This window comes from Mugil cephalus, chromosome 2 (genome assembly GCF_022458985.1).
Source record: "Mugil cephalus isolate CIBA_MC_2020 chromosome 2, CIBA_Mcephalus_1.1, whole genome shotgun sequence".
Classification (NCBI taxonomy): domain Eukaryota; kingdom Metazoa; phylum Chordata; class Actinopteri; order Mugiliformes; family Mugilidae; genus Mugil; species Mugil cephalus.
Window position 1 is genome coordinate 25,788,082 of NC_061771.1, and position 17,284 is coordinate 25,805,365.

Here is a 17,284-nt window from a genome sequence, read left to right on the forward strand (position 1 = left end):
ATTATTCTATTTCATCTGGCGATCATCTGCTTTTGTTGGGGGGTGAGGGGGGTACATTTGTCATAAGCTAATGAAATCTGCCATAGCAAGGGATAGAAGGGGCGGCTGAGAGGGATTTTGTGTAGTATCGTCAATGCACTTTCAGAGGGTTTGAGGCTGTTACATACTCCCCTAGAAGACTGCGAGAAACAAAATGACGTCCCTCGTTTGGGAGTTCTTGCAGCTTGTTCTTCAGCCTTTCTTTGGCACTTGAGTTTCTCGCAAAGTATAAATTACCTGGTTAGAACTAACGATTTTTCTTGTTCTCGCAGTCCTAGGAGCAAGAACAAATTTCTTGCTTCTTGCAGAGTATGTAACTAGCTTTTTTGTTGTCATTGCCAAAAACGCCAAAAGGTGAGCAATGTCTGGGATGCCTTCCCATTTTTCCTCCCGGGGAACCCCTAAAAGTTCTTAGGTTTGCATGCTCCAGTGATGCACCGGTGCAGGAGGGGAACAAGAAATTTATCCAGCACAGGAGTACAATTCACGAAGTAGCTGAGCAGACTTTCAACAAAGGTCTAATGAATGAAAGAATTAATGAATAAAGGCACTCGATTTGTTTCCACTCCTTCTGAGGATCACTTAAACATTTCAGACGTCGGATAAATGTTTAGGTGTTTGCTGAACATTTTGTTGCTGATTCAGAGCAGCAACTTTTAACCACCACAGCCACCGATGCCTCTGCCTCAATCCCTCCATCCTTCCATCCCTCCATCCTCATCAATAAGCATGATCACCTGCGGCTGGCTGTAGTGCTCCAGGGACATGGTGATGACATTGATGCAGATAATAAAGGTGATGACCAGGTCCAGGTAGTGGCTGGTACACAGAGTGTGGATTGCCAGGCGGGCACGGCCGTAGGACGAATAGTACGGCAGCTTCTGGGCCTCTGGGCAGAGGAAAAAAAGGGACATAAGGAAGTAGAAAAACAGTAACAGGAGGAGTTTAGGATCAGTCAGAGAACAGGAAAAATGACTGATGCAGAGGAGAGGCATGAGTTCGATGAAGAAAGAATCCAAAAGGCATTGAATAAAGGCACTTGTATAATTTCTTGAAGATGTTTCACCACTCATCCGTGTAGCTTCTTCAGTTCTGAGAGACTAGTGGGAAATTGAGGTTTAAATGGGAAAACTCTGTGGGTAAAACCCACCAGAAACTTGCTTGACCAGAAACTCTCAGAACTGAAGAGGCTTTTCGGATGAGCAGCGAAACGTCTTCAAGAAATTCTACATGTCCAGTTGCCTTTATTAAACGCCTTTTGGATCACCACGACCTGGGTGACTGAGAACCTTCACAGACATGATTAAGAAAAAAGAGAAGGAGTATGGGAAAACGTGACGCAAGGTGCAAACAGAATGATTTATTTATGTCACCGGGGGTGAAATGTGACGGGTGAAATTAAGAAGAAGGCAGAGAGTGAGATAGAACTGCTGGCTGATATGAAGAGAAAGTTTGATAAGTGCCCAAGAGAGGTTAAGTAGGTTTAAATGAGTTGAAATAATGACTCATCCAAAGGCTTATTATTACGTGTAATAAAATATGTCATATTTGAAGCCATTTGGATCATACCCAAAGAGGCGCAGTCTGTCAAAGAAATGTCAAACTCCAGTTTATTAACTTAATATTATCTTACATCTCAGTGAGGCACTTTTTAAGAGCGGACGTTAGTAATTTAGGTTAGTAATCTTTATTGTGACATTTGCTCCCTTGAATTATTGTTCCTCTTTTCTAATATTACTCCGGTGATCCCTCTATCATCTGTACTTCTGTCCACTTCCCGGGAGGATTAAATGCCCCTTCCTCCTCCCTCACATCTATTCCACAGTCCCATGACTCCCACTTTCTTACTCCTCCCCAGTGCCCTTACTTCTCCTCTTCTTCTCCATGCGACGCTGGCGTTTTTCCTCCCGCCGCCTGGCCTCCTCCACCTCCTGGTGCTGCCGGCATTTGTGGAAGTTCTCCACCACCACGCCCACGAACATGTTGAGGACGAAGAAGCTGACGATCAAGAGGAAGGAGATGAAGTAGAGCAGCATCCACGGGTTGTTGTTTGTTGTCGGCTGGGCGGGGAAGAGGAAGGGAGGAGAGGGGAGGGAAAAGAGGAAGTGAGGAAAGGCAGGAGTTGTTCTGAAAGTAAAATGAAGATAGATCCAGGAATTCCAGGAACAGAACAGTAGAGTACAGGGAGTACAGTACAGAAGAGTGTTAGGGCCACCTTTCATGCACTTTGAGAAAAAGTTGAAATTTCAAGTAAAAAGTCAAAATTTAGAGAAAGTGGAAATTTTGAGAATAAAAAAAGTCCAAATTCTGAGAAAAAAATTTGAAATACAATTTCGAGACAAATTTTGAAATGTTGAGAAAAAAAGTTGAAGTATGTTGTCATGAAGTAGATCTTCAAACTACCAGTACCATATTTTGGCGTATTTTTTAAATTTAGCCTTTTTGGTCAAAATTGTATTTCAACTTTTTTTTTTGCAAATTTTCATCTTTTTTTCCCCCACAAATTTTCATCTTCTTTTCTAGAAATTTCGACTTATTTCTCGACATTTCTATTGTTTTCTCAAAGTGCATGATGGAAATAAAATCCTCCTCATTTCAAATTTCTCATGGGTCTAATACGGCCCTAATACTCTTCAGTAATTATGAGACAAGATACTGAGTGAAACATCGGCTAAAAAGAGGTTAGCCGAGGTCCCAGAGGCCCTCACTAACAACATTGTGTTTCCAGACACCACAGGACGCCCTCATTTAAAAAATAAATGTAATAAGCAGTGAATGATGTCTTCTCGGCTACGTTGTCCATTCTGAGAAACATTAGACACTTGCTTCCAACCATGTCACTACAGACAGGTCTCCAATTACTCCAGCCGCTCCACACCACAGCTCCCAAAACTCCTGGAGCTGCCACCACTCAGGAAAGATGACAGAAAATAAAAGAATAGTCAGAGCGGGGAGACAATGTTCGTGATGACTGGGTATGGAGGTAGGTATTGTTGGGGTTGTCGTTTATAAAACAAAACAAACAAAAAAAAAAAAATCGAGTTCAGGTGCAATAAAACCGGAGATGAGAGTCAGATTTTCAATTTGGAGGAGTGTTGAAAGTGCCGGCTGGAGTGTAGATGGGATTAGTCATTCAGCGTGTTGGACTGCAGCGAGGCTTCTCCCTGAGGCAGTGAATCTGAATCATCCAGAATAATGCCCACTCTTTAGCAGAGTCTCTAATAGATTTTCAAATAAACTAATCTAAACGTACCGTGTTCACAGAAGACTAATCCACATTATGCTAGTGGGCTTCCACGTCGTGTGTAGATCACACAACCCATTCATTTTTCCCCACACGTTATGGGTAAGTTAATGCTTGGCAGTACAACCATCAGCCAGGCAGACTGCAGTATCTGTAGTGGTGTCAGAACTGCTCCAAGAAAAGGAATCTAAAGATATGTATCCATATTTCTTTAGATATAAAATGTGATGGCACACGTTTTGCATTGAACCCCAATGACAAAGCTTTTGATTTAAGTGCCACTTTATTACGGACTACGTTTAAGAATTGATGTTAAGTGCAAGCAGCAAACAGAAAGTTCCTTGAAGGGAGGCTGGGTTTCTTCTTTTTCTTTATATAATTATACATATTGTATAGATATAGTGTTTATTTAGTTCTATTTACATTCCTGATAGATTCGATTCAAATCTGCTGATATTATTGTACTGTATTTCATAATACTTTTACTACTATTATCATTACTACTACTATTATTATTAACAATTTATTTATTTAACTGTTATTTAACTGCAACTAAGCACAGTGACCAAGTCATTTCCCTTATGGATCAATAAGTTTAAGTCTAAAATCTTATATTCAATTGCTGAGAGAAAGCATAGAAAATAAAAGTTAAACCCTTAAAGCCAAGGCCTTTTACCTGGAATTACATGTTATGTGTTTTACTAGCTAATCTCGTTTTAACGATGAACTGAGAGGGTGGCTATGTCGGAGAAAGCTCCAGGAGAAGGTAGTGCTCCTGTGCTGCCATGGGAGACGTCTGAAGCGATTCTGTCATCTGTTCAGGATGCCTCCAAGATGTGTCACTGCGTAGGAGTTCTGGGGACGTCCAAACTGACAGACATTCAGAGGAGCAGAAGGAGGGGTTTTATGTCCCATCTGGCATAAGAAAGCGTGGGATTCCCCGAAAGGAGCCAGAGGATGAGCTGGAAGTTTTTCTGCAGGCATGGAGCTACAATCTGCTCGGTCTGCTGCCACAGCTAGGTGGACCCAGATAAGTGTTTGGATAAATAGATATAAATTATAAATTAAATGGCGAGATGGACATCAAAGAAGACTGTACTACTTCACAAACTGCACAAAAAAATACCACTGGGCAGAAGAAGAGTTGGGTCTGATTGAGGTTGCATTACATTCCAGTGTTTGTTTGAACTAGCCTTGATTAGGGTTAGGGTTACTGTTAGGGTTAGGGTTGGGGTTAGGGTTGTGCATGCCATCGGATACTCCTACAACCTATCAGAGCCATTTTGTTGTAAACAAACTGAACCTCATGGTGCTCAGACAAGGTGAATGACTGCATTGATGTTACCCTTTTGTCTATAACCGTATAAAGCCAGCTCAAAATATTTGGTTGGCGGCAATCCTTTGCCAGACCAAGGTGTCGCCCTTTCCCTGTTTTGTGGGAGGGTGACGTTAGGATGGTTCTACGCTAGCTTGGAACCAGAACAAGACAGTCCCTTCTTGGTGTTTTGGTCCACACCAGAGTGTGACAACTTCATTCGCATCTTCTCAAATGTGATCAAACACACGGGACCAAACGCTCCACAGGTTAGAACTGGAGTCCGTCTATGTCTGCAGTATGTATTTGTTATTACCTGCTGGTCAATTCCCACTGCGTCCAGTCCATGGTACATGATGTTGACCCAGCCATCTTTGGACGCCAGCACAAACAGGGACATCAGAGCCTAGAGGGATTCAAAGGTTAACCATTAGCTTACTTACTCGGTTTTGTTTTTTATGTTCCTGTTGTTGCGTGTGCTGTTAATATGACACATTATGTGGTGTTATACCAATCAGCCACAACATTATGACAGGGGAAGTAAATAACATTTGCCATCTTGTGATAATAAAATGTTCTGCCGGGACACTTTTGGTGATCAACTGTATCCATTGTATCCATTGGAGCAGGCCTGATAAACAGAGGTCCCTACTTTTAATCCATAGGAACTGACAAGTAGCTATATTAAAAGATATGGATACTAATGTGTCAAGTTTTATTGTTGTGATGTTGTGGTAATTAACACTCTGCTTTGATTAGGACTCCTTTTTCTAATAGCCTATACATGCAATGTACAGAAGCAATAGAGATTGTCATATACCCAGTACTGATTACCATTGTGTGTGCATGCATCCAGATTAATATGTTGAAAACAACACTGACGGGATGCCATGTGTTGTTGTTATTTTTTTTTCAATCTCTCCTGTACCTGCCCAAGGTTGTCAAAGTTGTATTTGTGGTGAACCCATCGATAGTTGGCAGCCAGACAGTCAGATTTATTCGTGATGTTCTTCACGTCGAAACCCACACAGTAGTAGAATTTGCCTTTGAAGAGCTAGGAAAGAAAACATGCACACACACATAGAGGAAAATGAGAGACTGAGGCACACAAAGATGAATTCTGATGAATCTAAGACAAGCCATTGTGCGCACAGCCGTTGCTTACCCGCTGCTTTTGAAGTAATTTCATAATTAGTGTCTGCGACTGGTGTGTCGATGAAGCTTAACTGAGCACTCAAAGAGCACTTGATCTCAACAGTGTGGTTTCTCCGGAGAAAAGATCTTTTTAATTCTCAGTCGCATCAAAGATAAGATAGGAGTGAGTGAAGTGTTGCAATGCAGCAACAGTGGATCCAGAGGCAGTAACAACATGAAATGTAGTTAGGAAGAACAAGGAGGGATTGAGTGACAGCTGTGCAGTGATATAGCTCTATATGATGTAGCCCTGATATAATGGTTTGATAAAAAAAAAAAAAATGTAAATATCCCTACAATGCATTGTGAGAATTGGTTTATCTTTTTCTTTATTTTTGTGTACAATACAATGAACACTTTACCCTCTTTGTTTGGATCCGTCATGCAAAAGTGATTTTTTTTCTGGTACAGGACTGATATTGTGGTGAATCATTTTATGACGATGTGTGCACAAGGATATGTGGAGAGCAACACTCTGAGTCTGGTCATAGTTTTATCCCCAAATTAAAGTGAGCTGTAAGGTTTATGCTTAAGGACATGATATATTTTTACTTCTGCCTTTACTATTTGGCTTTCCCCTTCCAACACTCCCTGTGATTTGAGAACATGGAATCAATGGAGTCCTCATTGTCGAGAGCATTACTGGTGCCCAAGAAGCCCCCTCTGACCATCACGTCATCCGTCAGGTCATATTATGCTTGTATTACTTCCAGGGCCAGTTACTTAAAAGAAAAAAAAAAAAAGAAGAGCGGGAATTAGATTGGGAGTACACTGAAGATTTTTACCTGAACACCAAGAATGCCAAAGATGATGAAAAAAGCGCAGCAGATCAGGACGATGTTTCCGATGGGTTTGAGGGATGTGATGAGGGTCTCTACCACCAGCTTCAGCCCTGGAGCTCGACTGATGACCCTGGAAAACAGAGACAGAGAAAGACAAGGTGAAGTGGGACGGAGAGTACTACAAGTTTGTCACAAACTCCGCAAAGACAGAAATCTTTCTCACTCCACAGACTGGTATCGGCAATACCGATCCAATACCGATACTTTGTGTAAATACATCCTAATGTGTCCGGTTAATCTAAAAAAAGTATTGTATTTCAATTCATAGTTTCATAAAGAATATAAGACATCAGAGTAATTTATTTATGTATTTTAAACTCGCATTTAATATATAGCCGAGCTAATATAGCAACAGAAAAAACTTATATGCGAAAATGGTGTTTCAAAGACTAAAAAAAAAAAAAAAAACGATAAGTAAACGATAAGTAAAATAATACCATCATTAAAATAAATTATTGTGTTGCCACAACTCAATAGTTTAGTTACTTTCCACTGTGTTCCTACATCACCTGAGATGACTGAAGTATCGAAAAGACCTGGTATCGGAAGTATCGATATTTCAGTATCAACATTTCAGAACAAAGTTCTTTCTGACCAAGTTATTTATACTCAAATGTCGAACTCTGGAGAAGTCCTCATAGGGCCCTTCCACTGCAGCATACGCCGCACGTGCTAAGCATTGTGGGAGATGGTGGAGGTTTACGACAAGAGGCACTTTTCTTATTATTTTCAGACGTCATTTTGACGGCCGCGTTCATCAGATCACGCTGCTCATCCAGCATGCACCGACACACAGTATGCAGATCTCTACCCAGGAGAGATTAGCAGTCACCCTGTTTATATTAGCATCCGGGCGCTCGCAGAGTGGCTGCTAGCATATGCAGTCTGCTTTTCTGCATTAACCGCACCCACTTCCAATTTCTGACCAATCTGTGTATCCTAGTGCATCTACCACTCAGTGAGGTAATGTCAAACCAGAGGACTGAGGGCACCCAATCGATGTTGTGAGATAAATTTTAATGACAAGTAAAATGAAATTAATCCACTTCACACAAATTGTGTTTATTTTTTCCATACATATCTCTTCCTCCTCCAGTTGATGGAATGTAAATTCATGACTGGAAATCCACATTGTAGTTGAGAACTCATTAACAGTCGCCGTTAGTTCTGAGCCAGTGACCTCGGGGAGCACTTGTACTGAGCGCCAATTAAACATATAGAATACCGTTATTAAATCAAAACAAATGACTGTGAAAGAAATATGTACATTTCCTCACTACAAAGTAATTAGGAGGTTTTTGCTCTCCTCAATTCACTAAGCAGAAGACTGGGGCTCTTTAGAGAAACTACATTTTGACAGTTTTGAAAATAATAAGTGTAATTGCTTTCTGGGGTAGTCTATAATTAGAAGATCAGTTGCACTCACACAAAGCTGGAGCAACCAGCCGTTTAGCTTAGCAGAGCAAACATGACTTGAATCTAATGCAGCGAAATCTAAAGCTCACTAATTAATGTGTTATGTCTTGCTGTTGTGAAATGTAAAAGTATAAATTCCCTGTCTGACTGTGGGTTATGTCCCAGACTATTTCTTGCTTGGCTGGGACCAGTAGCTGTGGACTCAGCATGTTGCCTGGCAACTGCTCAGAGAGCCGGGGTGCAGTTTTGATGTTTTTTTGTTGTATTAACTTTGAATAGAGTCAGGTTAGGTGTCATGCTAAGCTGACTTTCTTCTTGTTGTAGCCTTGTATTTAACGGAGATATGAGAGAGTTCATTGATCTTCTGATCCAACCCTGTGGTGAATATTACCCAGATTACTCAGCTATTCATTTAGGAAATGATCCACAGTGATGTGCTGGAAACAAATTAAGTCAGGTCGTCCATCGTCTCACCTGAGAGGGCGCAGCGTCCTGAGCAACCTGAGAACCCGAAGAACCCCCAGGATCTTGGCCCCCCCTGCCATGGACACCACAATGTCGATCAGAGACACAAAGACCAGGAAGCCATCTAGGATGTTCCAGCTGCTCCTCAGGTAGGCCGTCTCCCCCAGGTACAGACCCATCGACACCACCTGGGGGATGAAGGGGAAAAGACGTTAGAGACGGGATTTTAGGCTCTTTTGAAGGGACGTTATGGGTCCGTTGCTTTCGACGAGCCATACAGAAGCTGATTTTTAAATTTGTTTATTTTTTAAGATGCCAGGCTGGGGTTAGGGTTGGGGTTGGGGTTGGTAAAAAAATCATTGGGAGGACTGTTTGGGTAAGATTTGAGTCAGAATAACTCAAAGTTAGACGTCTCACAATATATTTGTGGGTACATCTGAGCTTGACTTATTGATTCTAGCTAGATACTTTATTGTGTTTGTTCTGCTTTTTGGCTGCCTGCTCTCTGTGTCTGTATCTACTTCATGGGTAATTCGGTAAAAACCGCCTCCTTCCCCTTCTTGAGGCTGATGCGTACTGAGGTACTCATGCAAAGACAATGTGGAAATCTCAGACAGCGTCATGTGATATTTTGATGTCAAATAAGCACCAATGGAAATGAGGATACTGTGTGTGCATGTGACTCGTTTCCAATCGTTCGTTTTGAAGAGCCGGTTGGTAAATGCGGTTCATTCACGAACCTCACAACTCTGACGCACTGAATCCCACACATGCAATGCAGCAATGGCCAGATGCGCACATGCACACGCACACACGCAAGTATACTTTGATATTCAGATTCTCATTTAGCCTCCCGAACGGGTATTTTCATTTGATAGCGGATACTTTCTAGCAGAGGGGAGAGGAGAGAGGATGAAAGGGATGGAAGGACGGTTAGGATGACACGGGATTAGAACCAAATTACGTCTACTACAACTCAGCAGTGGGAGTCTACACCCTAGGACTGTGTTGTAATGCATCCTGTGGTCAAAATACCAAGGTATTATCATTTGAAAGACGGTGGAATCAAACCCGTACTGGTTTATTTGTATAGTTACTTTGAGCATTGAGTTTTGTTTTGCAGAATATACTGTAACTAAAGTTCAGAAGGAGTATTTTGGACTGCTGGGAAATGCACCACTTCAGCTGTCTTCCCAAAAATCCTCTTACATCAGGCCCTTCTAAACTGTGAACTCGCAAGAGACGGAGGCCAAACTATTAATACGGAGCGCATTGTGACTGGAGCTGCAAACTCTGAAGGCATCGCGTATTTTTCATTTCTCCGCTTTAATGGTCCGTCATCTTCTAGTTGCAGCAGGATGGGAGGTGCCACTCACTAGGCGAGCTCCAGCGGGGAGCGAGTAAGAGAGGAACAAGCAGAAATTTCTATGAGCAAAGAAGGGTACGGTGGGAAGAGGGGCGGCAGATGTGGTAGATAAACTAATTTGAGGAAATGGTGAGAAAAGAAATCAAAAGTTGGAGGAGGCTCAAAGGGGAAAAATAAACCGAAAGTTTTTGAGATCAAAAAGGGTTGGAGAAGAAGGAAACACTCGCTTGACAGATGTTTGTGGCCGCGGCATCATTTGACACCTGCTGGGTGCTTTCATGGCGCGAACGAGCTGGAGGGGCTGTCGTGTCGCAACAGAACTTTGCCGCGGAGTCGGCTCATCTGTCTTGTTTTGCAACAACATGAGAGAAAGAGAGAGAGATGGGGCCATTCAAGAAAACTTGTGTAAATGCAGGTGGATGCTTTTAGGAAGGCAGCGCTTTAGGTGACACGCTTTTGAAAAATCCATTCGTGCTTAGTTGTGGCTGGCTTTAGCTGAATTGTGAAAAAATGTAAGAAACACATATTAAAAAAAAATATTAAAAATTAAAAAAAAAATAAAAAATTCTTCAGCAGGGACGTTTAGGCTTTCTGGTAACCTCGTACAGTGGCTGACACCTCACAGCAAGAAGGGTTCTAGGTTCAAAACTGTCGGCCAAATGGGGCTTTCATTGGTTTGCATGTTTTTCTGAGCTTGCATGTTCTTCCTGTAGGTTTTCTGCAGGTGCTCCAGGGATTTTAATTGACCATAGGTTTGCATGTGAGTGTACTACGCCTTTAAACCAATGATGACCGGAAAGGCTCTACAGGCTTCTCTAGGGAATAATAGGTAAAAAAAAAAAGAAAAAAAGAAAAAAGAAAAGCACAATATTAATTTTGCAATTCAAAACTATGCAGCAGATGAGACTAAAAGTGGAAAAGGCTATGAACAGTTTTCAGGTGTCTATTCCTTTAATGGACTGAGTGAAGTCTGTGACCTATGGCTATGATCTGTTCATACACCGACCAGGCATAACATTATGACCAATACCTAATATTGTGTAGGTCTTCAAAACTGTTGTGACTCATCAGAGAGTGGACATGGGCTTTATTACCCTGTGGTGTCTGGCAACAGAAAGTTGTTAGTTGGGGGTCTTTGGGTCCTATAGGTTGAGGGGAGTGGCCTCTGTGGATCATCCTGCAGATATGTGATCGGTCTGGGAGGCCAGGTCAATGCCTTGTGCTGTTTTTCATGTCATGCCTGCATCTAGCTGGGGATGACTGCTGCCATCAAGGAGTGTCATTGCTCTGGGGTGGGGGTGCCTGGTCTGGTCTAGATGGGTGGCACATGCCTAAGTAACATCCATATGAATGCCTGGTTGGTGTAAATTACTGTGAGATAACATATTTGCAACATGTTTCTTATGAGACTACAAACGACTAAAGACTTTGTCCCTGCCACCAGGGAATGCTTTGTTGTTTATGAAACTCCTGTGTGCAGTACTGACAGTACGTCCCACCCCTTAACAATCACCAGCACCGTCATCACAGTAACGCAAAGATAGTGACGCCAGCAGCACGGTACCAGACACTTCCATGTCAGCTGTTGCCACGGCGTCCTAACTCTGCAGGAATAATGCATAGAGAAGCTGGGAGTCAAATGGTGACAGAAGAAACATACATTTAAACAATGCATTAAAGAAAATGTGGAATAAACACAAAGTGGCAAAGGCTTCTATCAGAACAGTGACTGAAGTAATCCCTACGGTGTTCTACGTGTTTGACGGCTAACAAAAAAAACTCAGTGAGAAGACATTTCAACTGTCACACTCCATACGGCAGACCTTTTGTCATCTTTTGGCAAACCGGTTATAATAGGTCACTTCTGTTATTAATAGCAGCTGCCTCTCCTGCAGCTCCCCTCAGGACTACCGGAATGCCGTGAGGCATCCATTAAGCAGATCAAATATCACCATGAGAAAACATGATGCATGGGAAATCTATAACACGTCCGTGTCGCCGCTATTGTCAGAGCCGGCCTTTCTCCCCTCCCACTACCAGCTTTCACTTGGCTGAAAGGAATGCTATGTAATGAGAAATGGAAATTTAAATTACTCCCACCACAAAAACATGGGTGCTGAGCGCCGGGTCAGGTTGGCCCACAGCGGTGACGGTTCTGTTGTACAGTAATGTGTAAAGACAAATAAAGCACTTTACTTTACAGTCAATTTGATCGTAATTTGATTTTGCAGGTGGGACAGTAATTATAGTTTCTGTTGCTGCAGGTTTTTTTTTTTTTTTTTTTTTGAGGAAATTTGGATTTTAGAAGCACAGCCGCACTTTAAAAAAGGAAATGAAGAACCTACAATGTAAGAATGGTGCAGTGCATGCCACTTTATGCATTCACAATGACCGATTTATGCAAATTTATGTACAATTATTTTAAAAGTCCAGAACAAAGACAAATGCTCCTGTCCTGGTCTCCAGCCTGGAATATTCTCCAGAATTGCTACAAAGGTACCGCAGGCCCAGAGGACTTGCTGCATCTGCAATGCAGGTTGTCTTGTGGCGAGTGGTGGAGGAGGAGGAGAAGGAGGAGGAGGCTCTCTTCACTGGATGTCGGGGCAGCAGGTAGGTGGCGTTTGTTACTTGAGCGCTCTGAGATGTTCCTGATTTCCCAAACTGTGAGTGGTGCTTAAAGTCATGCATATATGCATGTGCTAATCTCGCCTCCAAAAAAAAAAAGGTAACTTTAACTCTGACTGCAATAATACTGATACATTAAAGCTTTTTCAAACACTGGTAAGTCCTCCCATAAAATCTGACCCGAAATGTGTGCGTTTGTGGACAAAGCTTATTGCTTCATTTAATTGTCTTAATGGTTGTAGTAATTATACTGTGAGCAAAGGAGTTATAATGACACTAATTCTACATTGGTTGGAGGTTGGAGTGAATGCATGTAGAGGTGCATTAATGCACCAACATAATCATGGTCTCAACAGGCACATTTGAGTGTTGGAGTATGTACGTTGATGAAGTTCATCCCTGGCTGTGCTGCTATTACTCTTGTTCCTGTCTAAGGCTTCTTCTTTTTTACCTTTGGAACTACCTCACAAGCACTTACCGATAGCATCTACTCGGTGCATTTGGTGCGAGCGAGTCTGGCACCTTGCTTTCGAGCTCTGAGTACCATTACTCCTCACCATGCACCATGTGTGCCTCTGTAACAAGTGTAGCGACTATGAAGGCCACTTACTAAAGTGCACACCAGAACTCTCACGGCCAGTGTTACTTTGATAGATTTTATTTATTTATTTCTTCCCATTAAGACCGCATTTAGACCTTTCCAGTAGCAGCAGACTAATACCAGACGTCCCTCAAAGTTTGACAGATGGACTGTGAAAAATACAGACACGGAAACATGAATTAATACCTTTCAGCCAGATGCACTATTTTCTAACTTTTCCATCTGGAGCAAGTATTTAAATTATTGATGCTTGATAATTAATTAGTAAGTCTAAAGGTGAAGTACTCTGGTTTATATTAAAGAGGTGCAACACTTTATACCTACTGTAGCGATTAGTCAAAAACAGTTTGAGCAAACGGTGGCCTAAATCCTGCTTCCCTGTATTCAGACAAATGATGGATGATGACCATAATAGCTCCAATTACATGTTTTTGTAGACTAATCTGCAATGGAAAAATGGATTTTTTTAATTTTTTTTTATTCTTGTCTGGCCTCGTTACAGCCAATATAATGTGGGTAGACTTTTAAAGAGACATTCAGTTTTCATACATCATGTCTATTTACATCTTATTTGAATTTCAAGGTAAGAGATAATGCGAGATAAGTTTCGGCGATGCGTGTTCATCGATCGGGCGTAGCATTACGACCACTTTCCTAACATCGTGTAGGTTTCCCTTGCGCCAACAAAACAGATGTGACTCATTAGAAAAAGGACACGGACTCTCCGAGGGTGTGTGGCGGGTCTTTGGGTCCTGCATGTTGAGGGAGGGTGACTCCGGGGACTCTGTGGATCAGGCTTGTTTCGCAGATGCTTTATCAGTTTGGGATGTGGGGAATTTTGGAGGCCAGGTCAACACCTTGTGCTGTTTTTCACATTTATTTGAGGCGTTCCTAAACCATTTTGGTGTCAGGCTGCACCCTGCTGTGGATGGCTGCTGCCGTCAAGGAGTGTCATTGCTATGGGGTGAGGGGTGCCTGGTCTGGTCTAGGTGGGTGCTACATGTCTAAGAAACATCCACACAAATGCGAGGTTTAAACGTTTCCCAGCAGGACACTGAATGATTATGTACTTCCAGTGTCAATGTTCATAATGTTATGCCTGATTGGTGTATATGTTTCTGTTATTTACACAGTGCAACGGTGGAACACGACACAAGACCATAGTGCTACAAACCACATGCCACAAATGCTGAAAACCATGACCTTTATGAGGCTAAGATTTGGTGCAGGGCTGTTTTATTAGAATGCATTCTTTTCCATTAGTGTGCCTAATGAACTGGAACGCGTGAGCACTGACATTACGTCAATGTGTGTAAGTGTGATAAGCGATAAGATCGTCCTTATCAATTTATTTAACATGCTCCCCCTTTTGTTATCTCTGGCGCCACCCTGAGGACTCGGAGGTCAGGTTAGAAACCACGGGGCTACGGGATATAATGTAGAAGCACCTTAAGACCCATCTTTAGTGCTTGGCTTTCAGTAGCATTAGATCTGTTTGCATCATCCTTAATAATGGACGATGCATGGTCACCATGGGTGTTAATGGCTTGTCATTTGTTGATACGTTGATGTTGATCTGTATTTTCTGTTTTATATGACATGTTGAATGTGAAGCACTTTGGTGCAAAGGTTCCTTAGAGAGCTACATGAATGAAATAAACTTCAGCTTAATGCATGCTGCCACAAGTACATTAAGATAGATACGTGTGCCAGTTCATGTAGAACTGAAGGCGTGCAAATCTACAAAAGCTAAGTTTACTGATAAGTGACGGTTCCGTGAACAGTCGGACCTTTTGGTTTGACGGCGGAGGCCGGTCGGCAGCAGAACAGCCACTGATTCATCTACGAGTGACTGAATGACTGATCGGAGGGAAAGCGAGTAAATAAAGACTGAAAGAGAACGGATAGAGATGTAAAGGAAATTAATAAAGTCAAGTTCAACCTGGGGCCAGCTGCGTACTTGCAGCATGTGAACTGTGCACCACCGCAGCAGCCGAGGCGATCTACATATCACTGCCTTCATTATCTCTAGGTCATAAATAAATCACTATAGGATTTCCACCAATGCGGAAAAAGGCCTGAAGACACAAGGGCCTTAATAATGGATGATGCATGTCTTGTGGGTAGCAGATTAGTGGATTAGAGAAAGGGACGTGTGTGTTTGTGTGCACGCGCGTTCGACGATGGGAAGTCCAGGAGTAGCTAAAGGCCAGCCGAAGAGTGATAGCCTTCTAATTAACTCCATTATCTGGCCGCCCATCGCTAATGGGACACATGCGGCTGATTAAGCTGCCGACAAGTTGCAAACTTGTGGAGAAAAAGGACAGAACTCAGATGAGAAATGGGAAGAAAAAATGGCGAAAATGGAGAAAAGGAACGGACTGTTAATGTGCAAGAGATCGACAAAAGTTTTAAAGTGTGGGGGGGAGCGACACTGCGGGGCTGAGGAACGAAGAGTAGATATTGAGGTGAAGATGGGAAGAGACGCGGGGTCAAGGCGAGACTGACGGGGGAACGAGGAGCGGAACAATAAAGAGGAGAGATGGATGTGAGAGGGAAAGGGTTTTACCTTGACGGTCATCTCTGCAACGAAGATGGCAGTAAAGATGTAGTTGGAAATGGTGAGAAACACTCTCTCCTGTAACAAAGGGGCAGAGGGACGCAAGCGGTTAATGACTAATTTAGCTTAACAGTGGCAAAAGAGGAAGGAGACAAAGGGCCGAAAGAGAGAAAGTTTTAACGGCACTTGAGGGCTGTGACAATCAAATTTAATCAGCTGCGCAAAAAAGTTGGCCGACCACAGTTCTTAGTGTTTTGCTGTTAAATTACAATTAGCTGCTAAATTAAAATCCTCAAAAGAACGACTTGCTGCGCTTTAATTTGAACTAATTCATTTTACTCGATCACTTGCTTTGAAAAGCGCTTAGCATTCAGAATTTTGGGTGCAGCAAGATCGCAGGGATTTGGCTTAAGGCCAGAACACAGTGAAAACATGAAGCAAACAGGATTCATAAAGTTTGCATTGACTGTGTCCGGGATGAGGAATGCATCTGATTCTGCGTTAACAACAGTAAATATAAGTGAAATGAACATTTAATTGACAGCACAGTGTGTCCAACACATGCAAGTAGTAACTATGGGCAGTGCATGCTCTAAGTGATCAGTGTCTTTTATTTATTTATTTAATTAATTAATTAGTTAACTATCTTACACCTATTTTTTTTTTTTTTTTTTTTTTTTACTAGTGGTTTTCAGGAGTCAACAGTACATGCTCTAAGTGATACGTGTCTGTATTTTATTTTATTTGTTCCATTATTCTGTTCTATTATGCTATACTCTTTTTTTATTTATATGTTTTTGTGCTTAGTGTCTTTATTTTATTTTATTTTATTTTATTTCATTTGACTTTTATTCTATTCTATACTTCTTTTTTATTGATGTTTTTCTGTTTTAAAAATTTATTTATTTATTTTTTATTTAACTAGTTCCTTTTATTCCACTATTTTTTTGCTCATGTTTTTATTTAATTACTTTTACATTTTATTTAATTAATTAATTTATTTTGAACTATTCTACACCTTTCTCCACTTTACACGATTTTTTACTAGTGGTTTTCAATACTCAACAATACATGATCTAAGTGCTCACTGTCTTTTAATTATTTTATTTACTTCTTCATATTAATTTTCTATTTTTATTTATTTAATTAATTTTTATAAGTCTCACACATATTTTTATTTTTACTAGTGGTCTTCTGAATTTTTTCGTATGTGCAAATGAGCTAATGTGACCAAGCCGTCTAAGTCTACTGAATGATTTCCTAACATGGGGCGATACTTCTTCTTACCAGGCTGCCTTGCAGGATCTTCGGCCTCTCCAGGGCCACTGTGATGCAGTTGAGGAAGATGAAGACCAGGACCACGTAGTCAAAGAGTTTATGAGCGATAATGGACTGGCAGAGCAGCCTGAACCTGACGGGAGACAAACAAAAGAGGAAGAGACATACGTGAGGAAAACCAGTTCAACAACTGTCTTTAAGCGTGTGTCTTCATACCCTCAAAGTTCTTGCTCAGAACAAGAACAAATGTCTTGCTTCTCACAGATGATGTAACAAGCTTCAGAATCCATGCAGGTAGGAACAGGACTGTATTTTGACTGGCACTGAATGTGAAATTGC

The 17,284-nt window shown here is 41.6% G+C and overlaps 1 protein-coding gene across 1 annotated transcript in view; it reads right to left on the reverse strand.

Annotated features, from left to right (window-relative positions):
• LOC125004483 (voltage-dependent T-type calcium channel subunit alpha-1I-like) overlaps positions 1-17,284 on the reverse strand; it is a 228,039-nt gene that overhangs the window by 36,068 nt on the left and 174,687 nt on the right. The window contains exons 20-27 of the mRNA XM_047579108.1: positions 16,955-17,078; positions 15,677-15,745; positions 8,525-8,703; positions 6,578-6,704; positions 5,527-5,652; positions 4,915-5,004; positions 1,907-2,099; positions 777-928 (exon numbers count right to left, since the gene is read on the reverse strand). Of these exons, the coding sequence (XP_047435064.1) occupies positions 777-928; positions 1,907-2,099; positions 4,915-5,004; positions 5,527-5,652; positions 6,578-6,704; positions 8,525-8,703; positions 15,677-15,745; positions 16,955-17,078 (1,060 nt within the window). The remainder of the gene's footprint in view (positions 1-776; positions 929-1,906; positions 2,100-4,914; positions 5,005-5,526; positions 5,653-6,577; positions 6,705-8,524; positions 8,704-15,676; positions 15,746-16,954; positions 17,079-17,284) is intronic.